Source organism: Rhineura floridana, chromosome 3 (genome assembly GCF_030035675.1).
Source record: "Rhineura floridana isolate rRhiFlo1 chromosome 3, rRhiFlo1.hap2, whole genome shotgun sequence".
In the NCBI taxonomy this organism is placed as follows: Eukaryota; Metazoa; Chordata; class Lepidosauria; order Squamata; family Rhineuridae; genus Rhineura; species Rhineura floridana.
The window spans coordinates 42573439-42594597 of NC_084482.1; the positions used below are offsets into that span (position 1 = coordinate 42573439).

Below are 21159 nucleotides of genomic sequence, written 5' to 3' on the forward strand. Positions count from 1 at the left end.
ATGGTGACATCCGCATTTCTGGTGACTACAAGTGCACTATCATTAAAGCCCTGCATCAGCATCCATATCCAAACCCAGTGGAGAGTCATCTTTTGGCATCACTTTCACAAGGAAAAGTTTTTGCGAAGTTTGACCTGGCACAGGCCTATCAGCAACTGTCTGTGGATGATGCTACTGCCGATGCTTAGACTATTACCACTCATCGTAGAGGATTCAGAGTAAAACGCCTCCAGTTTGGTGTTTCTGTGGCCCCTGGAATTTTTCAGAGCTTAATGGAGGACATTCTCAAAGGAGTACCAGGTGCCATACCATATTTTGATGATGTCTTGGCTGCCGGCAACTCCATTGCTGAACTTGCCTCATGGGTGCGGGATGTACTGCACTGTTTTGCTGTTGCTGATCTCCGGGTCAAGCATGAGAAGTGTGTATTTAGTGTTTCCCAAACTGAATTCCTTGGCTACAGTACTGATGCTGCTGGCATTTGGCCTGGAAAAATGTAAAGCAATTCAACAAACTCCAGTGCCCCGTAATAAACAGGAACTGCAAACCTTCTTGGGACTCTTGAATTTCTATCATGCCTTCTTGAAACATAAGGCTACAGTGGCAGAACCATTGCATCGCCTTCTTGACAAGCATGCTGCATGGCAGTGGACAGCCCGGCATGATAAGGCTTTCCGTGATGTAAAACACGTGTTATTGTCTGACAGTGTCTTGGTGCACTATGATGAACGGAAGCCCTTGATTCGCATGTGTGATGCATCTCCATATGGTATTGGAGCTGTCCTGAGCCATCAACTTGAGGACTCTTGTGAGGTGCCTATCGCTTTCTACTCCAGAACAATGTCTTCAACAGAACGGAATTATGCCCAAATTGATAAGAAGGCCCTGGGTATTGTGGCTAGAGTAAAAAAATTCCATGACTATGTCTATGGTCGACCATTCACTATTGCTACTGACAAGCCATTGGAATTGTTTGCCCCTAACCAGCAGACACCTCAAATATTATCTGCACGCATGTTGTGGTGGGTGATTTTCCTGAACTCATACGATTACACATTGCAACATTGGCCTGGCAGGAGCATTGCCCATGCTGATGCTTTGAGCTGCCTCCCTCTCCCTTCTGCTGGGGTTGATGAAACCCCTCTGCTGGACGTGCTATTATTAGACTCATTACTGGAACCACCCCTCCATGCTGAGAATATTGTCACAGCATCATCCAAGGACCCAGTTCTTGCCCATGTTCTGAACTGAGTGTGGAGGGGATGGCCATTAGGGAAGCTTGAGGAGAAATTCAGACCATTTGTATCCAAACAACATGAACGGTCAGTGCACAAGGGATGCCTCCTGTGGGGAAATAGAGTTGTCATTCATACTGTATTGAGACATCAGGTGTTGGAGACCCTACATGTGGGACACCCTGGTATAGTGCGAATGAAGGCTCTGGGGCACAGTTAGGTATGGTGGCCTAAGATGGACAGCGAGATCGAAGAATGTGTCAAGAGATCTGATAAGTGTCAGGTTTTAAGACCAGCTCCACCACATGCCCCAGTGCACCCATGGGAATCGACAAAAACGCCATGGTCATGGCTTCATATCAACTTTGCAGGCCCCCTCCAGGGACAAACTGTCTTGATTGTTGTTGATTCATACTCCAAATGGTTAGAAGTGGTTCCTGTATCATCAATGACATCCCGTCTTGTTATCAAGACCTTACGCAGGCTTTTCACAACACATGGGTTGCCAAACACCATTGTCTTAGACAATGGGGCCCAGTTCACATCTGCAGATTCCTGGATAATGGACTGATTCGGCATGTCACTTCAGCCCCTTTTCATCAAGCAACCAATGGCCAGGCTGAGAGGATGGTCAGGACAACAAAGGATGCATTGAAACGAAAATTGTAGAAGGTGACTGGGACTGACGCCTTGCATGTTTTCTCCTGACACAACACATCACACCTTGTGCCACAATGAGAAGGAGCCCAGCTGAGCTATTAATGAATAGACGACTAACGACTCTGCTTGATTGGTTGCATCCTGACTTGACCGAGGACCGACCAAGGGAGTCCGTTGCAGTTAAAGAACCTGTATGGGTGTTCACCCCAGGTGACCTGGTGTATGTCAGGAACTATGGTACTGGTGAAACGTGGATTCCTGCCACTGTGACCCAAGCCATGGGCCCATTGTCCCACAGGGCTCAAACACTAGATGGCCATGTGTTACGTTGACATGTGGACCAGATGAGAGGACGAAGCCCAGCTCCATCAGTTCTCTCTGAGGGTGCTGGAAATACTCAGGTGGAAAGAGAAAACGAGCCAGTGGCTGCTCCTGATGTCAGACAAGAGCAGTTGCGCCTGGACCCTGAAGTGGACCAGCATGAACCAGAGCCAAATGGGGAACTAGGGGATGCACTATCAGCTTCCATGCAAAACTGTTGTTGATTGACCCGCACCAGGACTTGTCCCAAGTATCTTCAGGACTCTCAGAGCTAGGGGGGAGGGGTGTAGTGTATTGGCCTTCCAAGCTTGCCATACCAGGAACTGCGGAGTCAGCCCCAGGCTGTGGTAGTTTTATTTCCAGGCCTGCCTTACAAGCAGCACCATGCTGTGTGCCTTGTTCCCTGTATATGATTAGTTATAGTAAAGTTCTTGATATTGTTTAGATCATCTGTGTGGCCTCTTCCTTCATGATATATTTCACATAAGTACAAAAAAAATAGCATTAATCACACTGTGGATTTAATAGCACAATTAGAAATAAATTTCCTTTGCTTAAGGGCTTAGTTGAAATAGCATTTTGTTTATTTCTGAATTTATTACTGGTCTGTTGACTGTAATAATCAGATGTTGATGATGATGAATATCATTTAGTTATCAGACTAAGCAATCAATCAATCAATCTTTATTGTTACAGTCATAGACCCACAGTATAAAATTTAACAAATAATACAGCATCTATAAAAACACTACGTATTTATACAAGTATACTCATGTTAAAAAAGCTTTAAAACAAGGAAGACTTTCTTAATGTATGGGCTAGATTAAGAAACTTAGCAACGGATTGTGTCGTCATCTTATCATCGTCTGACATGAAGTATTGCAAGTACCAGTTAGAAGATCTACCAGGATAACGATTGAGTATGGGGAGGATAAATCTAGAGCGTTCAGCGTTATACAAATTGCATCGAAGCAAGGTGTGAGCCAGGGATTCAGCCTCAGTGAGAGTACAGGGACAAAGTCGCTTCGCTAGGGGGATGCCTTGAAAGCGACCTTCAAGGATTGCCGAGGGAAGACAATTAAATCTTGCTTTAGAGAATACCATACAGTATTTCGAGATGGACAGGTTTGACAGATAGGCGGCATGATTGGGGAAAACAAAGTTCAGGCCTAACGACATAGGAGAAAAAGTAGTATTGGCCCTTGATCTTGAGTATTGGAGATCAATACCTTTAATACGTTGTTCTATGATGTATTTGGCTAAGACCGGATCCATAGCAGATAGAAAGTCTAATGAAAGGCCAAGCAACTTTAACTTGTTCTGAAAATTCTTTGCCCAGGAGCTAGTAAAGGGGTCTTTCCATATAAGATGTAAATAACCCTTAGAGGGATCAGCATAGATCACTTTGATCCAAAATCTAAAGGCCATAAGCTACACCGTGCATTCAGTGGAATAAAGCCCAGCCTCAAGACAGAGACCAGCAGCGGATACACAGCGGGGCATACCAAAGATAGTTCTCAAAAAGTGAGATAAAACTGCTTCAACCTTGGCATTAAAACCCTGGGCCCAAATTGGGGCCCTGTATAGAAGTTGAGAAAGGATTTTGTATTTGAAAACTTGAATCTCTGCAGGAATGTATTGCCCTCCCGTGGTAAAAAAGAAACGAAGTATGGCTTTGGCGGTATTCAAGGCAGATTGAACCGCAGAAGAAATATGAGCAGACCAAGAGAGTGTTGCCTGGAATATAACCCCCAGGTATTTAAACTGTCCAGTTATCAGACTAAGCAAAGTATTGTCACATATATTTTCACCAGCATTTAAAAACTCCAAAGTGGCCTTCTACAGCCTCGACGACAGAGATTGTCCAGAAATTAGTACCATAATTAGAATGTTATTAAGTGGTAGGTAAGTTGCCAATTTCATGTTGGAAAAACCAACCTAGGTGCAATCCTATATGTGTCTACTCAGTGCAATCCTATACATATCTACTCAGAATTAATCCCCATTGAGTTCAATAATGCTTCTCTAACAGAATATAAAATTGCACCCTTAATTACTGTCTTGTACCAAGCTTACTGATCCTTGGACCGAAGTTGTTATAAAGGAGAAAGGTATCTGGAATATTTAGTGTACAAAGCTTCTGAGTGGAGGACATACTTAAATTAGGGTTCAGTCTCTTAATCTTGCCAGTCAAGACTTTTATGGTTCACTAGAAGCTGGGAGAAAGGCTCATTTTAAGGAGCAATGTAATCAATATCAGGTTCCTACATTCCTAAGTTAAACAGTAAATCCTACAATTTAAGAGTAGGACAGGTAAGCACTGGTGCATCCATGAGTGTCAATAGAGTTCTTAAGAACTGGAATTCATTCTGGGGAAATGCACAGAATAATCCTGAACGCCTGAGTGATTAGAAAAATAGTCTTAGAATAAACCTGCATTTGCTATGAAGACAGTTTCAGCGTGACTCACTGCACTTGGGAATATCTTCTTGAACAGAATCCCTTATTGCTCATCAGAATGAAGGGATCTCTGTTTCTGCCAGAGATAAAAATGATGTTTAAAAAAATCCCTTGTGTTACATTCCCATTAGACAATATATTTCTAAATGGATGAAAACTTCCCATACACTGTTGCTATTCATTACCACTTAGAATACTATCCATGTTTACATAGCTAAGTCCAGAGCTGGCCCAACACTGTACAGATCTTATTTTGTGCAGTGAATAATCAGAGAGTGGAAGACAGCGTACAATCTCTCAATAATTATCTGAACCGGTTGTGCATACCCTTTTATACTAGGTTTCTACCTTGTCATATGTTTTACCACATACTCAGTGAATATATTTGACTATAATATAGAGTTGTACAGAGCCTTGGTGAACAGTCAACAGTGGAAATCCTTCCCCATTCTTCTCAATCTTGAGGATGCTCCATATGTGCAGGACACTTGCAGATCAGTCATCAATACTGAGATAACTTATATCTGTGGATGGGTAGGTGTGTGTGTGTGTGTGTGTACTTGCATGTGTATACTGAAGCCTTAGGATGGACCATGAACTTAACATGGTTCAAGAAAGCCACACAGTTGATGACCCCAGAGGTGATTTCAGCCCTGTAAAAAGTCCAGTTTCCCAACTGAGCTAATACAAAATTTTGTTCAAGCCATGGAGTTCCTAAGAACCACCAACACCCAATCGCTATCATTATGGCATGGATGGATCTTGACTCAGAGTACTCCTTAATGCTTAACATTTTCAGGAAGGGGACTGTTCCTGGTGACGTGAAGATCACTGATGGTGAAGAATGTTTTTAACTGTGGTTGTGTTTTAGAATATTTTAAACTATTTTTAGAATGCTTTTTTGTTGTTGTTCAGTTGTTTTGGTTGATATATTTGCCATCCTGAGCTCCTTTGGGAGGAAGGGTGGGATATAAATTGAGTAAATAATAGGAACATTGCAGCATGTGAACAAACTATTGGAGACCAAACTAAGAAACACCACGACTGGTTTGATGAGAATGATAGTGAGATTGAACATATCACTGACAAGAAAAGGAAAGCCTTCCAGATATGGCAAAAAGACAGTTAATGTGCTGCTAAGAAAAAAATCTGTGCCAGTGCAAAGGCTGAGGTCCAAAGAAGAACTAGAGAACTTAAGAACGCCTGGTAGATAAAGAAAGCTCAAGAAATCCAGCATTTTGCAGATGCTCATGAAGCACGGGGCTTTTTTAATGCCACAAACGCCATCTACAGACCAACAAATTATGGTACAAATCCCTTATGTTCAATAGATGGTACCAAACTTCTAAAGGACAAAGAGTCAATTGCACTGCATTGGAAAGAGCATTACCACGACCTCCTTAATTGTAACTCTATTGTGGCTGGTGAGATCTTCTCGCAAATCCCACAACAACAAATTAGAGATGAGCTTGCAGTATCCCTTGATTTGGATGAAATCAGTAAAGCCATTAATCAAATAAAGAATAACAAAGCTAGTGGACCTGATGGGATTCCAGCTGAAGTCTTTAAAGAAGGTGGGCCTGAACTTACACAACAACTTCATAGGCTCATCAAAAAAATCTGGATGAGGGAGGAGATCCCGGAAAACTTTAGGGATGCCATAATTATCACCCTTTTCAAGAAGGGTGATAGAACAGATTGTGGGAACTACCGAGGCATCTCTCTTCTTGCTACTGCAGGTAAAATCCTTGCAACAATCCTCGCAAATCGCCTCCTACTTATCTCAGAAGACATCTTCCCTGAATCCCAAAATGGTTTCCGCCCTTCCAGGGGGACAGTGGACATGATCTTCACTGCACGACAGCTTCAAGAAAAATGCAGGGAGCAAAACTGACCTCTGTATATGGTGTTTATTGATCTGACTAAGACCTTTGATACTGTAAATCGAACTGCTTTCTGGACCATCCTTCTGAAAATTGGATGCCCTGATAAATTTGTGAATATTTTGCGACTCCTCCATGACAACATGACGGCAACAATTTTGGATAACAATGGCTCTCAAAGTGATCCATTCAAAGTGGGATCAGGCGTGAAACAGTGATGTGTCATTGCTCCGACCTTATTTGCTATTTTCATCGCCATGGTTCTACACCTTGTTGAGGGGAAACTTCCCACTGGCGTGGAAATCACGTATCGAACAGATGGAAAGCTTTTTAATCTCAGTAGGCTGAAAGCAAAAAGTAAGGTAATTACAAACTCTGTCATAGAACTTCAATATGCCTATGATAATGTAGTCTCCGCACATTCAGAGAAAGATCTTCAAACTATCCTAAATGTCTTTGCAGAAGCACATGAAAAGCTTGGCCTCTCGCTTAACATCAAAAAAACCAAAGTGTTTCATCAACAGGTGCGAACCAATCCCTCTGTAGCACCATCAATCCAGCTTAATGGTGCGACGTTGGAGAATGTCGATCACTTTTGTTATCTTGGCAGCCATCTCTCTGTAAAAGCTGACATCGACGCTGAAATTCAGCATTGTCTGAGCTCTGCGAGTGTTGCATTCTCCCGAATGAAGCGTAGAGTGTTCAAGGATCGGGATATTCGCAGGGAGACCAAAATGCTTATTTACAAAGGCATTGTACTATCAACCTTACTGTACGCCTGTGAAACATGGACCATCTCTAAACGCCACTCCCAATTTCTTGAAAGATTCCACCAATGCTGCCTCCGGAAAATTCTACAAATTACTTGGGGAGACAGGCGGACTAATGTTAGCATATTGGAAGAAGCAAAGACCACCAGTGTTGAAGCAATGATCCTCCAACGTCAACTTTGCTGGCCCGGCCATGTTGTTCGAATGCCTGATTACCATCTTCCAAAGCAGCTACTTTACTCCCAACTTAAGGATGGAAAACGGAATATCAGTGGACAGCAATAGAGGTTTAAAGATGTTCTTAAAGCTAATCTAAAAAAATGTAACATAAGCATCGAGAACTGAGAAGCCTTGGCCCATGAGCTTCCCAATTGGAGGTCAGCCATTATCAAAGGTGCCATGGACTTTGAAGAAGCACGAGTACAGGGCGAAAGGGACAAACGAGCTAAGTGGAAGGCACGTCAAGCAAATCCTCATCGTGACCATCTTCCATCCGGAAACCTATGTCCTCACTGTGGGAGGCTGTGTGGATCCAGAACTGGCCTCCACAGTCACTTACGGACCCAACGTTAAAGACCTTATCTTGGAAGACAATCTTACTTGGCCACGAGTGATCGCCAATGAATGAATGAATGAATGAATAGCATTTTCAAGTGATCAAACAATTCACATGCATTATCTGGTTGTAATTCTCACAACAATCCATATTATTATCACCCTTATTGGGGGGGAGGATTGAGGCTGAGATAGAATGGCTTGTTGAAGGCCACATAATGAGCTGACAACAGAGGTGAGATTTGAACTGAGGACTTACTGAATTCTAGCTTAGCCTCTTAGTCACTATGTTATACCAGCTCCAGGCCACCAGGTCTAAGTGAAGCCAGGGGCCTGTACATATTCTTCAGTGGTAGTATTCGATGCTAGCCCTACTCACAGTAGACCCATTGAAGTTTATAAACATGACTAACTTAGGTTCATTCGCTGCAGTGGGTTTAATCTGAGCAGGACTTAGTTGAATACAACCCCACTACTTTTGCACGATTTTTTCCTATTACTTTCTTTACTTGCCACACCATAAACTATTTTTTGAACTTTGGATGGGCAGAGGGGACTGCTGTTTGAAAAACAAGAAGTCCAGTTGGAATTAGGTGTATAAAATTCCCCAAGACATGCACATGGAGTCATGGGCTCTTCCATTTCGTCTCATAATTCACTACTGTGTCGTAGCCACACAGTAGGGATGGAAGGATCTGCCAGTTTCAGTTCTCGCAGATTTTCATTTTTCCAGTCTTAAATTGTGTTCCCTACCACATGGGGACCTTTTTCGCATTTCTCTATGAGCAAATGTTATTTATTAATTGATTTCAGAGCACATCTAGTTTGCCCATTTTCCACCGATCTCAGGACAGGCTACAAAATTTTAAAAATCATAGCACATCCACATTAAATAAATAAGGGCAGGTAAAAATGCAGAGTGGAAACTACACCTTGACTTCCTGTTGCTGGGACTCATCCTATTAAAGCTTCTCCACAGTGCATGTTGAGACTGTGTCCGCTGCTGCTGACACAAAGGCCAGGGCTGTTTCTTAACAACGTTACTGTGTTGGAATGCAAATTACTATATTGCTAGAAACAAAGAGGAAGAAAGGGTATCATTTGAAAAGAGCACCACTTAATATGCTGAAAGGAGCTTCCAGACTGGCTGGCTGTTGAGCATTCATGCTGATACGTTCGCACAGAGGTTATATGACATTGGCAGCTAGTGATTGTTATCCTGCATTTTCCAGTGCAGTTTTCTGTCAGTTTTCATATTGGACTTTTTGCACTAGAAAGTCTGGGATAACAATGCAGTTTTGTGAAAGAAAACAGCCTGTTGGAAAATGCCCTGATATTCCACCAGCTAACTTCGGAGTGAAAGGGGAAGGCTGGATTCCGTGTTCAGATAAATTAGGTTCTGTCCAACTCTAGTACACTTGTTACTTGAGTAGGGAGCAGGAACATGTGGATCCAAAGGGTTTACTAGGTTGAGATTTCTTCTTCAAAAATAAATAACCAGAGCTGTAGTTGCTTGTTTTTCTTTCACAATAATAGAAAAGTTCACAAATAGTAACTCAGTAGCAATGAGTTATTTAGAGTCAGTGTGGCAAAGTGGTTAGACTGTTAGACCGGAGTTCAAATCCCCACTTGGCCATGAAGCTCACTGGGTGGCCTTGGGCCAGTCACTGTCTTTCAGCCTAACCTACCTCATAGGGTTGTTGTGAGGATAAAATGGTGGTGGTAGAACCATGTGCACCAATTTGAGCTGCTTGGAGGAAAGGCAGGATATAAATACAATAATAAATAAATAAATACCACATTAATGAAAAGGTGATAGTAAAGGAACATTTGTCAGGTCCATAGATCTGTGAAAATAGGGCAAAGTAATTTCAAAATGACAAACTGTATTGTTTCCTAATTAAGGATCTGTATGAAAAGGATTATTTTATTCTTAACAGATGCCCTGTTCCATGTTAAAGTCGCTTGCTTCGCTATTAGTGTATGGAACTAGCTCCCTTTGTTTAGTTATTGTCAGATAATCTCCACAGTGTACAGTTATTAATATAAAGCTAATCTGTCATCAAATTTCAGCATAAAGGTTTACTTAATTAATGTGTATCTGAAATATATGTTCTTTTTCCCTTCCAGCAAAAGTGAGTTTGGGTAAAATGCACAAATCTACCTCCACTGCTCATTGCTGGATAAATTTAAAGCCCATAAATAACCAGCTGTCTTAATAAAGCAGATTCATAACCAGTGCAGCCCAAGTGTATTTGCTGCGTTTGATGGATGTCAGCATATGCCTGCACGGATAAAACATAGCTGAGTTATACACACCCCTCTGCTGCCTTTCAAATGTGCACAGTAAACAAATAGGCAATTATAGAGATCGTGAGTTAAGTCAGAGCAGTGTGACTAGAATTTATGGTGCCTATCCTAGACTGGGGTTGGGAGCATGTCCATAGAGAGGTTTGAGATTCTTGGGATTTTACTAAACTGGGTTGTAAATAACCCCAATGGGTTTTTTTCTTAGTTTCCTGCCATCTGAGACTCTCAGAAATCCTCACATTTCTTCTGAATGGCAGATGCAGTAATTTATTACTCCCAATGATTATCTTTTATTATTTTATAGTGCTATCAAGGCATCTACTGTTTTGCAAAATTAAATTAAAGTGCTGAAAGCTTTGCAATCATCTGCTAGCTCTCCAGCCAGTAAATTGCAAGATTTCAATTTGTCTTTTGACTAGCTTTTTCTTCCTAATCAGAGGCACACAAACAATGGAAAAGACAATGTTAAAACATGAATAGGAAACTGCAATTATCTCAACAGTTATGTTTGAAACATTTTATAGCAACCTGTAGTCACACTAGATGTCACGTAATTCCAGGAAAAAGGTTGGGTGGGGTTTTTCTAACTCTCCAAAGGTTGGGTGTTTTGTTCTTGTTGTTGCTAGGTTATTAGACTAGAGTGAAATAGTTGTCTCCACTTTGATTTATGTATTAATGCAATGCCAGCTCTAGTGGTTTGCTCAGCTTTGACGAAATATGTTTTACTGGAGCTATGTTTCCCCTCCATGGAACTAACAATTAAAATAGTGTGAATGGTTTGGTGTATCCTTATCTGTCAAGATCTTTGTGTCTGGAATTGCTGCCACATCTTTGTAACTGTGAAATAATAACAATATTTAAAAAAAAAAAACCCATTGCATTACAATACCATGCACTTGTAGTATTCCAGAATAACATAAGGAAGGGATCTAGTTATTAAATGAGGGATATTAGCTGTGGCAACTGTTGGCTCCATGTCAGTGGGGCAGTGGGGTCCTTGAAAGTTCAGATTAAAACCTGGAGCAGATTCCAGTGCCCCACTGACGTGGAGCCACTAGCCACCACTGGCTATTAGACCAGGTGAGATTTAAGCCTCTGCTCTGCACAGGTTGATGAGTGGTATGAATGAGTATAGTCCGCAGGTCAGTGGGTAACATGGGCAACTTGTAAGGGGTGGTTTTGTTTGACTGTCAGTTTCTGTATTTTCTGTTCTTGGAGGCCAGCTGTACTGTCTCCATTAGGGTGATGGAGGAAGAAAGAGATGGTGTGGGGTAGTCCTTGAGCCATCTCTGATACTTGCATGAGTAGGCCAATAAAACCAGCATCTCTAGCTCAGTCTCAGACATAGATTTCTAGGCCTCAGAAATCAGTCACACTCACAGGACTAGACCTTAAGTCAGAGGGTCAGTAATGGGGATGATAAGGAAGTCAAACCAGTTCTAACTGGTGAGACCATAAAATGCTAGCACCAGATGCAGGCTGGGGGAGGAGGGGGTGTCTGTTGATGGACCAGGAAGATGGGCCAGAAGTTTCAAATCAGCTGAGTATGCTGCACTAATAGTGAAAGAGGCTGCACAGTCTGCTGAAAAGCAGAGGATGCGATTAGCTCCACTCCTGGGAAAGAGAGAAGGAAGATGCTCACAAGAAAGGCATTACAGGGCTGAAAGCTCCCTAACTATTGATTATACACTTTAAGGGAGGTTGAATTCCCTTATTCCCAGTTGTGATGTAAGAAGTGTATAAACTCACACCCTTTGCAATAGCTTGATGGAGGCATTTTAGCTTCTTTGGAGGGGAAAATGGATCTGGTGTCTGAAGTGTGGGGACAGATGGTGGGTACTGTGACCCTTCCTCTATGGTTCCTGTCCCAAGCATATTAGGTGGAAAAACCAGTACCGCTTGCTGCATAAATAAGATGAGCAGGTAGGGTAATAGGTACTACTGGGGATCATTGAACTGGCTGCTCCCTAGAGCCATTTAGTGACTGGTGGCCTGGGCAAAGTGCTTCTTTTGACCAATGAATGGACCAACTCTATTGCTGTGTTGAGGGCCTTGTAGTCTGGCCGTTCTCCTGAATCAGGAGAGGCATTGCAAATGCTGAACTGGTAGGTGCATGGAGGCAGTAACAGACTGAATGTGAGCCAAGAAGCTGAAGCTGAATCCAGACAAAATAGAGGTGCTGTGGGTGGTGGGTTCTCAGGTCTGGGAATTGGAAAGGTGAAATATTCAAGACAAGGTGGCACCCCTCTTGAAAGAGAGGTGTACAATTTGGGGAGCTCCTAGAGCCAACACTTTCATTAGAAGCCCAGGTGGCTTCAGTTGGTAGAAGTGCCAGTTTTCTGCTATGTTTGGTTTGCCAGCTACCGCCTTTCTGGATGGAGATAGCTTGGTCACAGTTATTCATGCTCTGGTAACTTCCAAATTGGACTATTGTAATGTACTCTACATGGGACTGCCATTGAAAACAGCCCAGAGGGTGCACAAAGCAGCGGCATTGGTTGCAAATTATCTTCTGAGTCTGTGCATATAAGACCCTAGATGACTTGGGGCCTAAATATTTGGAGCCCAGGCATTAAGATCAACAGAGGACATCACCCTGCCACTGAGTGTGGTCCTGGGGTGTGAGAGGACCTTCTCTGTGTGGCCCCATGTCTGTGGAATTGCCTGCCCTCTGAGGTACATTTTGCCACCAATATTACTGGCATTTGGTCAACACGTGAAAGTACATCTCTTTGCTCAGGCTTTTGGGAGGGCTGAGGTGTAATGTTGAAATGGAAGCATTGGCTTTACTTGCTCATTTGCAGACACAGTTTGCTATTGATGTCTTATCTTACTGTATTATATTTTTGTAAGCCTCATGCCTACACTGAAACAATCACAGGTAGCATGACACTTGCAGGCAAGGAAGGCAAGAGAGGCAAACCTTGTCTGTGATGGCAGCGGCAAGGAGGAGAAGAAAGTAATTATGATGAGAGGGGCGGCAGGGAGGCCTAGTGGTCGGGACCTAGTGAGCGAGGCAGCAGCAGCAGAGCAGCAGCAGCAATGCCATTAAGTAAGTGGGGAGTGGGGGGAGGTTTGGAGACCCATGGAGGGGCAGGGGAAGGTTTGGAGACTCATGGGAGGGCGGGGGAGACTTGGAGACCCATAGACAGGGAGGGGGAGGTTTGGAGAGCGATGGGGTAGTTTTAGGGGCCCTTGGAGGGAGAGGAGTGAGGTTTGGAGACACTTAGAGGAGGCAGGGGAGATTTGGAGACCCTTGGAGGGGAAGGGGGGGAGCTTCAGCAACCAGGGTGTGCATGGGGGAGTTCTGGTGATCTGAGTGTGGTGGGGTTAGGGTGGGGTTGGTGAGAGGTGGGGGGAAGGCTAGAGGCACTTGGCTGACATGGTGAGGGAAGTTGTAGGGGGCAGCATGGTAGAAGGGATAGAGAGATGGCTAGGGGGCACCTGGCAGAGAGGGGAGACCTTGGGGGTGCTGTGGGGTGGGGTGTAGGTGAGGTTGGCGAGCGAAGCAAGCAGGGTGGCAGACTCTAGTTTATATATATATATATTACATGTTTTTGCCTTTAGAGATATTGTTAATTATTGTCTTAATGTTATATCTGTCTGTCTGTCTGTCTTCCTGCACTGGGACCATTTGGCGAAGGGTGGGTTATAAATATAGTAAATAATAAACAAAATTTCAAAAAACGAATGACATAACATTTAAAAGTGTCACATAGATGTTTTAGATCTATATACGTTGCCAGAATGAGAGCCATTTCACTGTGATAAGGTGCACGTGACTCCTTTTTTTTTTTTCAATAATTTTTATTCAGATTTTCATAAAACATACAAGACGAAATCATAAAACATTCAAAGACAAAAAACAAAATCAAAAATAGTTAAACAAAAAGAAAAAAAGAAAAAAAAATAAAAAATAAAGAGTAAAATATTGACTTCCCATTTGTCAAAGATCAAATCAGTTATAAGTCTATAATATATAACAATCCTGTCTCTTAAGTCATATTATAAAATCACTTTCCTCCAGTAGTTATCTTACTTAATCATCAAATCTCATAAACATTACTTTATTCTTTCCACAAAAAGTCAAAGAGAGGTTTCAATTCTTTAAGAAATATATCTATCAATTTTTTTTTCCAGATAAGCATATCGATTAATCCATCTCATTACTAATTATGATAATCTTATTGTCATAACCATAGTCAAAATAAACATTTCAATTAATCCATCACATCAGAATCTGTTAGGTTCAGTAATTTCAGTAGCCATTGTTCTATTATCCCTATTAGTTCCATTTTCCATCTTCCATCTTCAGTAGTCTTGTTAAGTCCAGTAATTTCAGTATCCAATCTTCCATTATCAGTATTCCATAATAATCTTGCTGTCAAAGCCATAGTCATATAGTAAGAGTCTGATGGGAATTACCTCTATCCCAAATATTTTCTTGCCATCCATTCTGAATAGGTTGCTGAAATACTGCTGTAAAATCATATCTCTGTTCTTTTTTCCAAAATACACTGGGTCATCTCTTGAAAGTTTTTCCATTGTCACATGGCTGCAGTTAATTCCATAGATTTTCTCTATATTGGGCTCCATCACATCATTCCAGTCCAGAAGATTATCCATGCCATTGATAACTTTATCTCTAGAATCTTCATTAATTTCTTCAGAGATAACATTGAGTTCCAAACAATTGATTTTATTTCTAAAGTCCATAGACTCCAAATCTTGTTCCTGTTCCACGTTTGTTCCAATCTCCGGGATCTCCTCTCTCACAGGGACCCCTGTTCCAGTCTCCAGGGTCTCCTCTCTCACAGGGACCCCTTTAATCTCCTGTGTCTCCAAACAATAGATTTTGTTTCTAAAGTCCATAGACTCCAAATCTTTTTCCTGTTCCACGTTTGTTCCAATCTCCGGGGTCTCCTCTCTCACAGGGACCCCTTCCAGGGTCACCTCTCTCACAGGGACCCCTATATCTTTAATCTCCTGCTTCATTTTACTCAATTCAATTTTCAGCTCCTTACAACCCTGTCGCAGGTTTTGTTTCGTTATCTCAATCTCATCCATTATTTTCTGAAACATAGTTATTTCCAGATTCTCAGCCACTTTCTTAATTGCCATTTTAAAAGAAAAATATAGGAAAACCACTTCTTATTTCAGCAACAATTGGGTTAATACTCCAAACTTGGTGACATCACAGTATAAACAGAGCAGACAGCCTTATCTCTCCATGCTTAAGTAAACAAAATGCAGTTCCCAGGATCGAAACAATTAATGGCGGTCGTCAGGAAACAGATTCGTCAAAATAAAATAGACCAAAAAGAGAGTAGTCTCAGACAATATAATATTCTTCAAAATAAAAATCTGGAATAGAAATCCCTCTTCTGTGTATATCTTTAGAATGCAAATCCAGGACAGCTTTTTGCAACAAAAACAGAGATAAGCTATTAATTAGTGAGTAGCAGAGAGAAGTTATGGCTCCCCAGTGAGATGTCAAAAACCGATCAATCTGGCAAATCTCTTTTAAACAGCAACAATTTAAGTCAAGTAAAAGAAAAATATAGAAAGAAGGGTGCTTGCCTGTTAGTGCGTTCTCTCTTAGAAGATAAGATGAACGTTCGCTTTATCAGATAGAGCTTGTTGTTGAAAATCCGTCCCACCTTCGTCGGCTGGACCTCGTCCCATAAATTAATGAGATCTGGTCGTCCCAACAAAAATAGGCTTTGAGGTTAATCTCTTCGTTTCTCCCTACCCGGGAGAAGTTTAATCAGTCAAAAAAAAAAAAAAAAAACTGACTGATATATCTGAATAAGCTTCTTTTGAGGCAGGAGCCCGTCTCAAAAGCAGGCACAGGCTAAGTCACCCTTCCCGGAAGTCGGTGCACGTGACTCCTTAGGTAATGCAAACCTTGGATTAGTCAGAATTATTCAATGAAACAAGATCATCAGGAAATCTATGCTTGTATTCAACTAAGTCTGACTCGGAGAAAGCCCACTGAAATTAATGAACCTCAGTGAGTTATGTCTATTAACTTCAATGGGTCTGCTCTGAGTAGGACCAGCACTGAATACCACCCTGTGTAATTATGGTTATTTTGCTAAAAAGAGATACCAGTTATGATGGCTGGGCTCCAAGGAAAGCAGGTGGGGGGGGGAGAGAGGAGAGCTGTGAATGCTGCCAGAGCTTTGCTTCTTGTTTTTGCCACAGCTATCCCCACAAGGTGCTGCTCAGTTTCAAGAGGAGCACAAGTCACATGTTCTGGATTTAAAGAGGCTAAGTAAGGGCCTGCCTCTCCGTTGTCATGGCCCTGAGCAAAACACTTTATAATCCCAGATGCAAAAGGAAGGCAGGGTTTTGGTACTTTTTTTAGTTCTGTAGAAGAGGGAATCTTGGCAGGTGCAGCAACTTGTAATGTTTGGGTAAAGAAATGTGCACCTGCTAAAATTATCTTTTTTATACCACCATGAAAGGAACAGGAACCTTGCCCTTTGCATCCCATCATCCTACACAGTGCTTGTAAATCCCACTTCCTGTCTCACTCCCAAATCTTCAGACAATTCTCTAATATTTTTCCCTTGCATGGTATTGTTTCCCATCATGTCCAGGCTCCCCCAGGGATAATCCTTCATTGACCCCAGTTTCCAGAAAGCATGGCACCTTTATTCATCCTGCTTTGATACCTCTGCACAGATCAAGCTGAATGTGAGAGCCCTTAAGTCTTTTCAAACAGCAAACTGGGAGCACGAATGCACAGAGGTGCACAGAGGGAAGGGAGTGGCAGTGTCATTTATTTATGGCAGGTGTATGCTACCCGATTAAGGGCTCCTTCAGATATCCTTTTTATTGTGCATTCATTATGATTTGAGCTCACGATGCTATTGGGGCAGTCTCATACAACCCTGCTTGCAATACTGTTTGTGCCTGGAAAGATTTTGGGATAGTCACACTGCTTCATTTCCAGTCAGTGTATATCCCATAACTCCCTGCTAAAATCCCACAACTTTTTATACCACAAACATCCTGGTTTATTTTTGTCCCACTTTTGTTGCACTATAGTCCCTCCAGACAGCAGTAGCTTTGAGGGAGCGTCGCATAACAAATTAAAGCAGAATAAATCCACCACCAATGCACGATGACTGTTCCAAGCAGAATACATTTGCAATAAAATGTCAGTCTGGAGGGGCCCATTAGTTCTCTGGATGGCTTACAATAAATAAGTAAAACACAAAATATAAAATAAAACATAAAACCATTAAAAAGGGGAGGGGCTACATAAACAAAACAGAATTCACTATACACCCATAATAAAAGGGACACAGATTACAAAGTTATTTAAAAAGGTGTGGGTGAACAGGAAGGTGATATTTACCTCATGCTGAAAAACTACAAAATTGGCCTAGATGAGCCTCCCTACAAGGGCTATTCCATAACTAGGTGATACTTCAGAAATGTCTCTTTCCCCGGTGGTTGCCCACCTCACAACTCGGTGGGGACACCTAGGGCAGGGCATTCAAAGAAGATATTAAGGTTCAGGTAGTGACATATGAGAGAGCCAGTGTGGTGTAGTGGTTAGAGTGTTGGACTACAACCTGGGAGACTAGGGTTCGAATCCCCACACAGCCATGAAGCTCACTGGTGACCTTGGGCCAGTCACTACCTCTCAGCCTCAGAGCAAGGCAATGGTAAAACCACCTCTGAATACCGTTTACCATGAAAACCCTATTCATAGGGTTGCCATAAGTTGGAATCGACTTGGAGGCAGTCCATTTCCATTTCAGTTACATATGTGAGAAGGCATCTTTCAGGTCACCTGGCCTCAAACCAACATTTAGGGCTTTCAAAGATAAAACCAGCATTTTAAATTGGGTCCAGAAACGGACTGTGAGACAGCACAGCTGATGAAGCACAAGTGTACTGTGATCAAAGTTCAAACCTTTGCACCCCTCTTTTGGACCAACTGCAGTTTCCAGACCATTTTTAAAGACAGCCACATGTCGCAATATTCTATTGCAATAGTCTAAAAGAATGGTCACCAGAGCATGGATAACTGTGACCAAGTTGTTTCTATCCAGGTGCGGTTGCAGCTGGCATATTAGCTGGTGCTGATGAAAGCACTGGGCCACAGAGGTCACTTGGGCCTATAATGACAATGTTAAATCAGAAGCACTCACACTGAGAATGTTAACCTTTAGTGGAAGTGCAGTCCCTTCTAGAACAGGCTGAACACCATTCATCTGGATAGAACCAACAGTACTTCTGTCTTGTCTGGACTGAGTCTGTTTGTTTGCCCTCATCCAGTCATTATCATGCCCAAGAACTGGTTCCAGACAGCCACATCTAATGAAAAAAGAGAGATAAAGCTGGGTGTCATCCGCTCACTGGTGACACCTAGACCAAATCTCTGGATAATACCTCCCTGTGGTTTTTTGTCAGTGTTAAACAATAGGGGAGAAAGAGAAGAACCCTGAAGAACTCCAAAGCATGGCTGCTGACGAGTCAAGCAGTAATCTCCCAGCAACATTTTCTGGAAATGACCAAGCAGTGCCTCCCACGCCTAACCTGGACAGCCTATCCAAAAGGATGGTATCAAAAGCAGTTGACAGGTCCAGGAGAATGAACAGGTTTGCACTCCCTCTTTCTTTCAGCAAAGGCCATTCCACAGGGTGTCCACAACTAGGCCTGAACCACAACTGAAATGGCTCCATCTTTGACATAAGTCTTTTGTAAAAACTTGAATAAAACCTACACAACAAATCTATCCAGACAGGGACTTCTCTGTGTGACCGCACACCCTTCCTATGCACAAAACACTTGTCTCTGTGTAAGATCTATTCTGAAGATGGACAAATGTATGTGGGGGTGGGGAGAAGAGCCTGTGGCAGCTATTCCCCTCCCACACACACATTCATGGGCCCAGTTTGTTGTCTGAATAGGGCTCTTGAGAAGAGTGCTGAAAGTAAATGAGAATCATGAGTAGCAATATATGAGCTTTGCGACTGTCCATTTTTGTATCTGTCTATATAGGACTAGATGATACTATACACCTTGTTGCTATATCTGTTCATGTGCGTGCCTATTAAGTTTTGCATCCATGATACTCTGTACTGTCATGCATTCTGATGCATATATGAAGGGGTTAACTGCAGTTATTTCTAGCAATGCAACTATGATTTGTTTGTTGAATTGCATGGTTACATTGCAGTGAAATGATCCATGGCCTATGGTCTTGTGTTTTCCTAAGTAATCAAACTTGTTGATAGTAGCTTCCAGGCATAAGCTAGCTTTGTATCTCCAACATAGTTCTTTTCTTACATAATTATCCAAATCAATTCATTTAATGAATATGCCGCCAGTAACGGGCTTGATACTACAGTGCTTGTGGAGGTCAAACTTTAGTTATTATTTTTCCCTGAATAAAGAGTTATGTCAACTCTGTTCGACTAGATTCATTGAACTCATACTAACAAAGAATCAGGAGGAAATATCCTTCATCTTCTGTCTTTGCTTTGCTTTCTGCCTCCCCTACTGATTTCCCTTTATACTTCCCTGTAAAGGACAGCTGGTGAGCTTTCTGGAGTAAATAGTCACACAATATATGCCAAGGCAGCAAATAAAGCTTCAAGGAAGTAAGAAAAAATGCACTGGGCTAATTTGAAAACAAAATCCATGGTGGTCATTCCATTTTCCCAGAATGCCATCTAACTTTCTCAAACATATCTGTCTTGAAGTTGTAATATATTCTACAATGTATTGTCAAGATGGTAATATAGGCAACAGAGACACATACCTCCTGGTAGGCTTATTGGCCCACAACCCTTCTCCTTGTCCGTCTTATTTTCTTGCATGAAGATCCGTTTTGTACAGATCCGCCACAGCCCAAAATGAGCTGCCTCGCAGGTAGCATTGTACTCCTCTACCTTAGGACTCAGCACAGCCCAATGATCTGTCACCACTGCTGTAAACATTAAAGCGACGCCAATCAAAATAATAGCAAAAGTCACCCGGACTTTGCAAGTCTTGCCTTCAGACATGCTTGGAAAGCTTATGCCAAGATACCTATGCTGTGGCTACTGCTGGTTCTGGATTGAGCTGCTTGTGGCAAGGAGCACTGTGAAATATATCTGAGTGGTATTCTAAAGTCTTGGTGTATGAAAGCATTTTCAAATCTCAGCCCTGCAATGCCAAAGTGAAGCAGGTTGGGGGCTGGGGAAGATGACCAGCCAGCCGCAGGTACAGCTGTTGAGATATATCAGGAGGCGAGATGACTAGACTGGCTGGTGTGAGTGAGACTTCTATTAATGCACAGAATGGGTGAAGTAATTGGGCCTGCTCAGATTACAGCCCCCACGCCTGCTAGGATTTGTGCCTGAAATTCCAGAGGCTGACTTGAAGCAAAACTGTTTTGGTGTAATGAATAATCACTGCTATAGCACTGTGCTCAAATGCACACACACACACACACACACACACACACACACACACACACACAGGCTTCTGTACTAGGGTAATCCATATTTAGCACTAGGAAAAACCATATTCTGCAACCTGCACTCCAACTGAGTGTGTGTTGTGTGTGTGCGTGCTAATTTTTGCACAACTTCTTGTGCTTCTGCTGTTAATGTGGAGGAGCCATGAGCCATGAAGGGCACTGGAAAGCCCCTGGCCACTGCTAGTCTGCATAGCTCTTTGCCCATCCCCAATATATTGTGGGGAAAGGATTTAGCGTCTCTGATTTGTATTATTTAAATAAAAAGTATGTGTGTAGGAGGGGGTTAACTCTCTCATCCCATGCCCTAGTCCTGATGAAAACTAACTCTTCCTCAACCTTCAGGAGGGAATCCACGATTGCCACCAATGGGGTAATCCTTTAACACCTCTTCCCCACATGGTCCCCATCCTGATCCCCTTCCTGGTTGCTATTTAAATAACAAAACCCACTTATATTGGGCTGAGTTACCCCTAAGC

General features: G+C 42.4%; 1 protein-coding gene across 1 annotated transcript in view; it reads right to left on the reverse strand.

Moving 5' to 3' along the window:
• CACNG1 (calcium voltage-gated channel auxiliary subunit gamma 1) overlaps nucleotides 1-20385 on the reverse strand; it is a 39956-nt gene extending 19571 nt beyond the window's left edge. The window contains exon 1 of the mRNA XM_061615577.1: nucleotides 19982-20385. Coding sequence (XP_061471561.1) covers nucleotides 19982-20225 — 244 coding nt within the window. The 5' untranslated portion in view covers nucleotides 20226-20385. The remainder of the gene's footprint in view (nucleotides 1-19981) is intronic.
• Nucleotides 20386-21159: the final 774 nt, after the last annotated feature.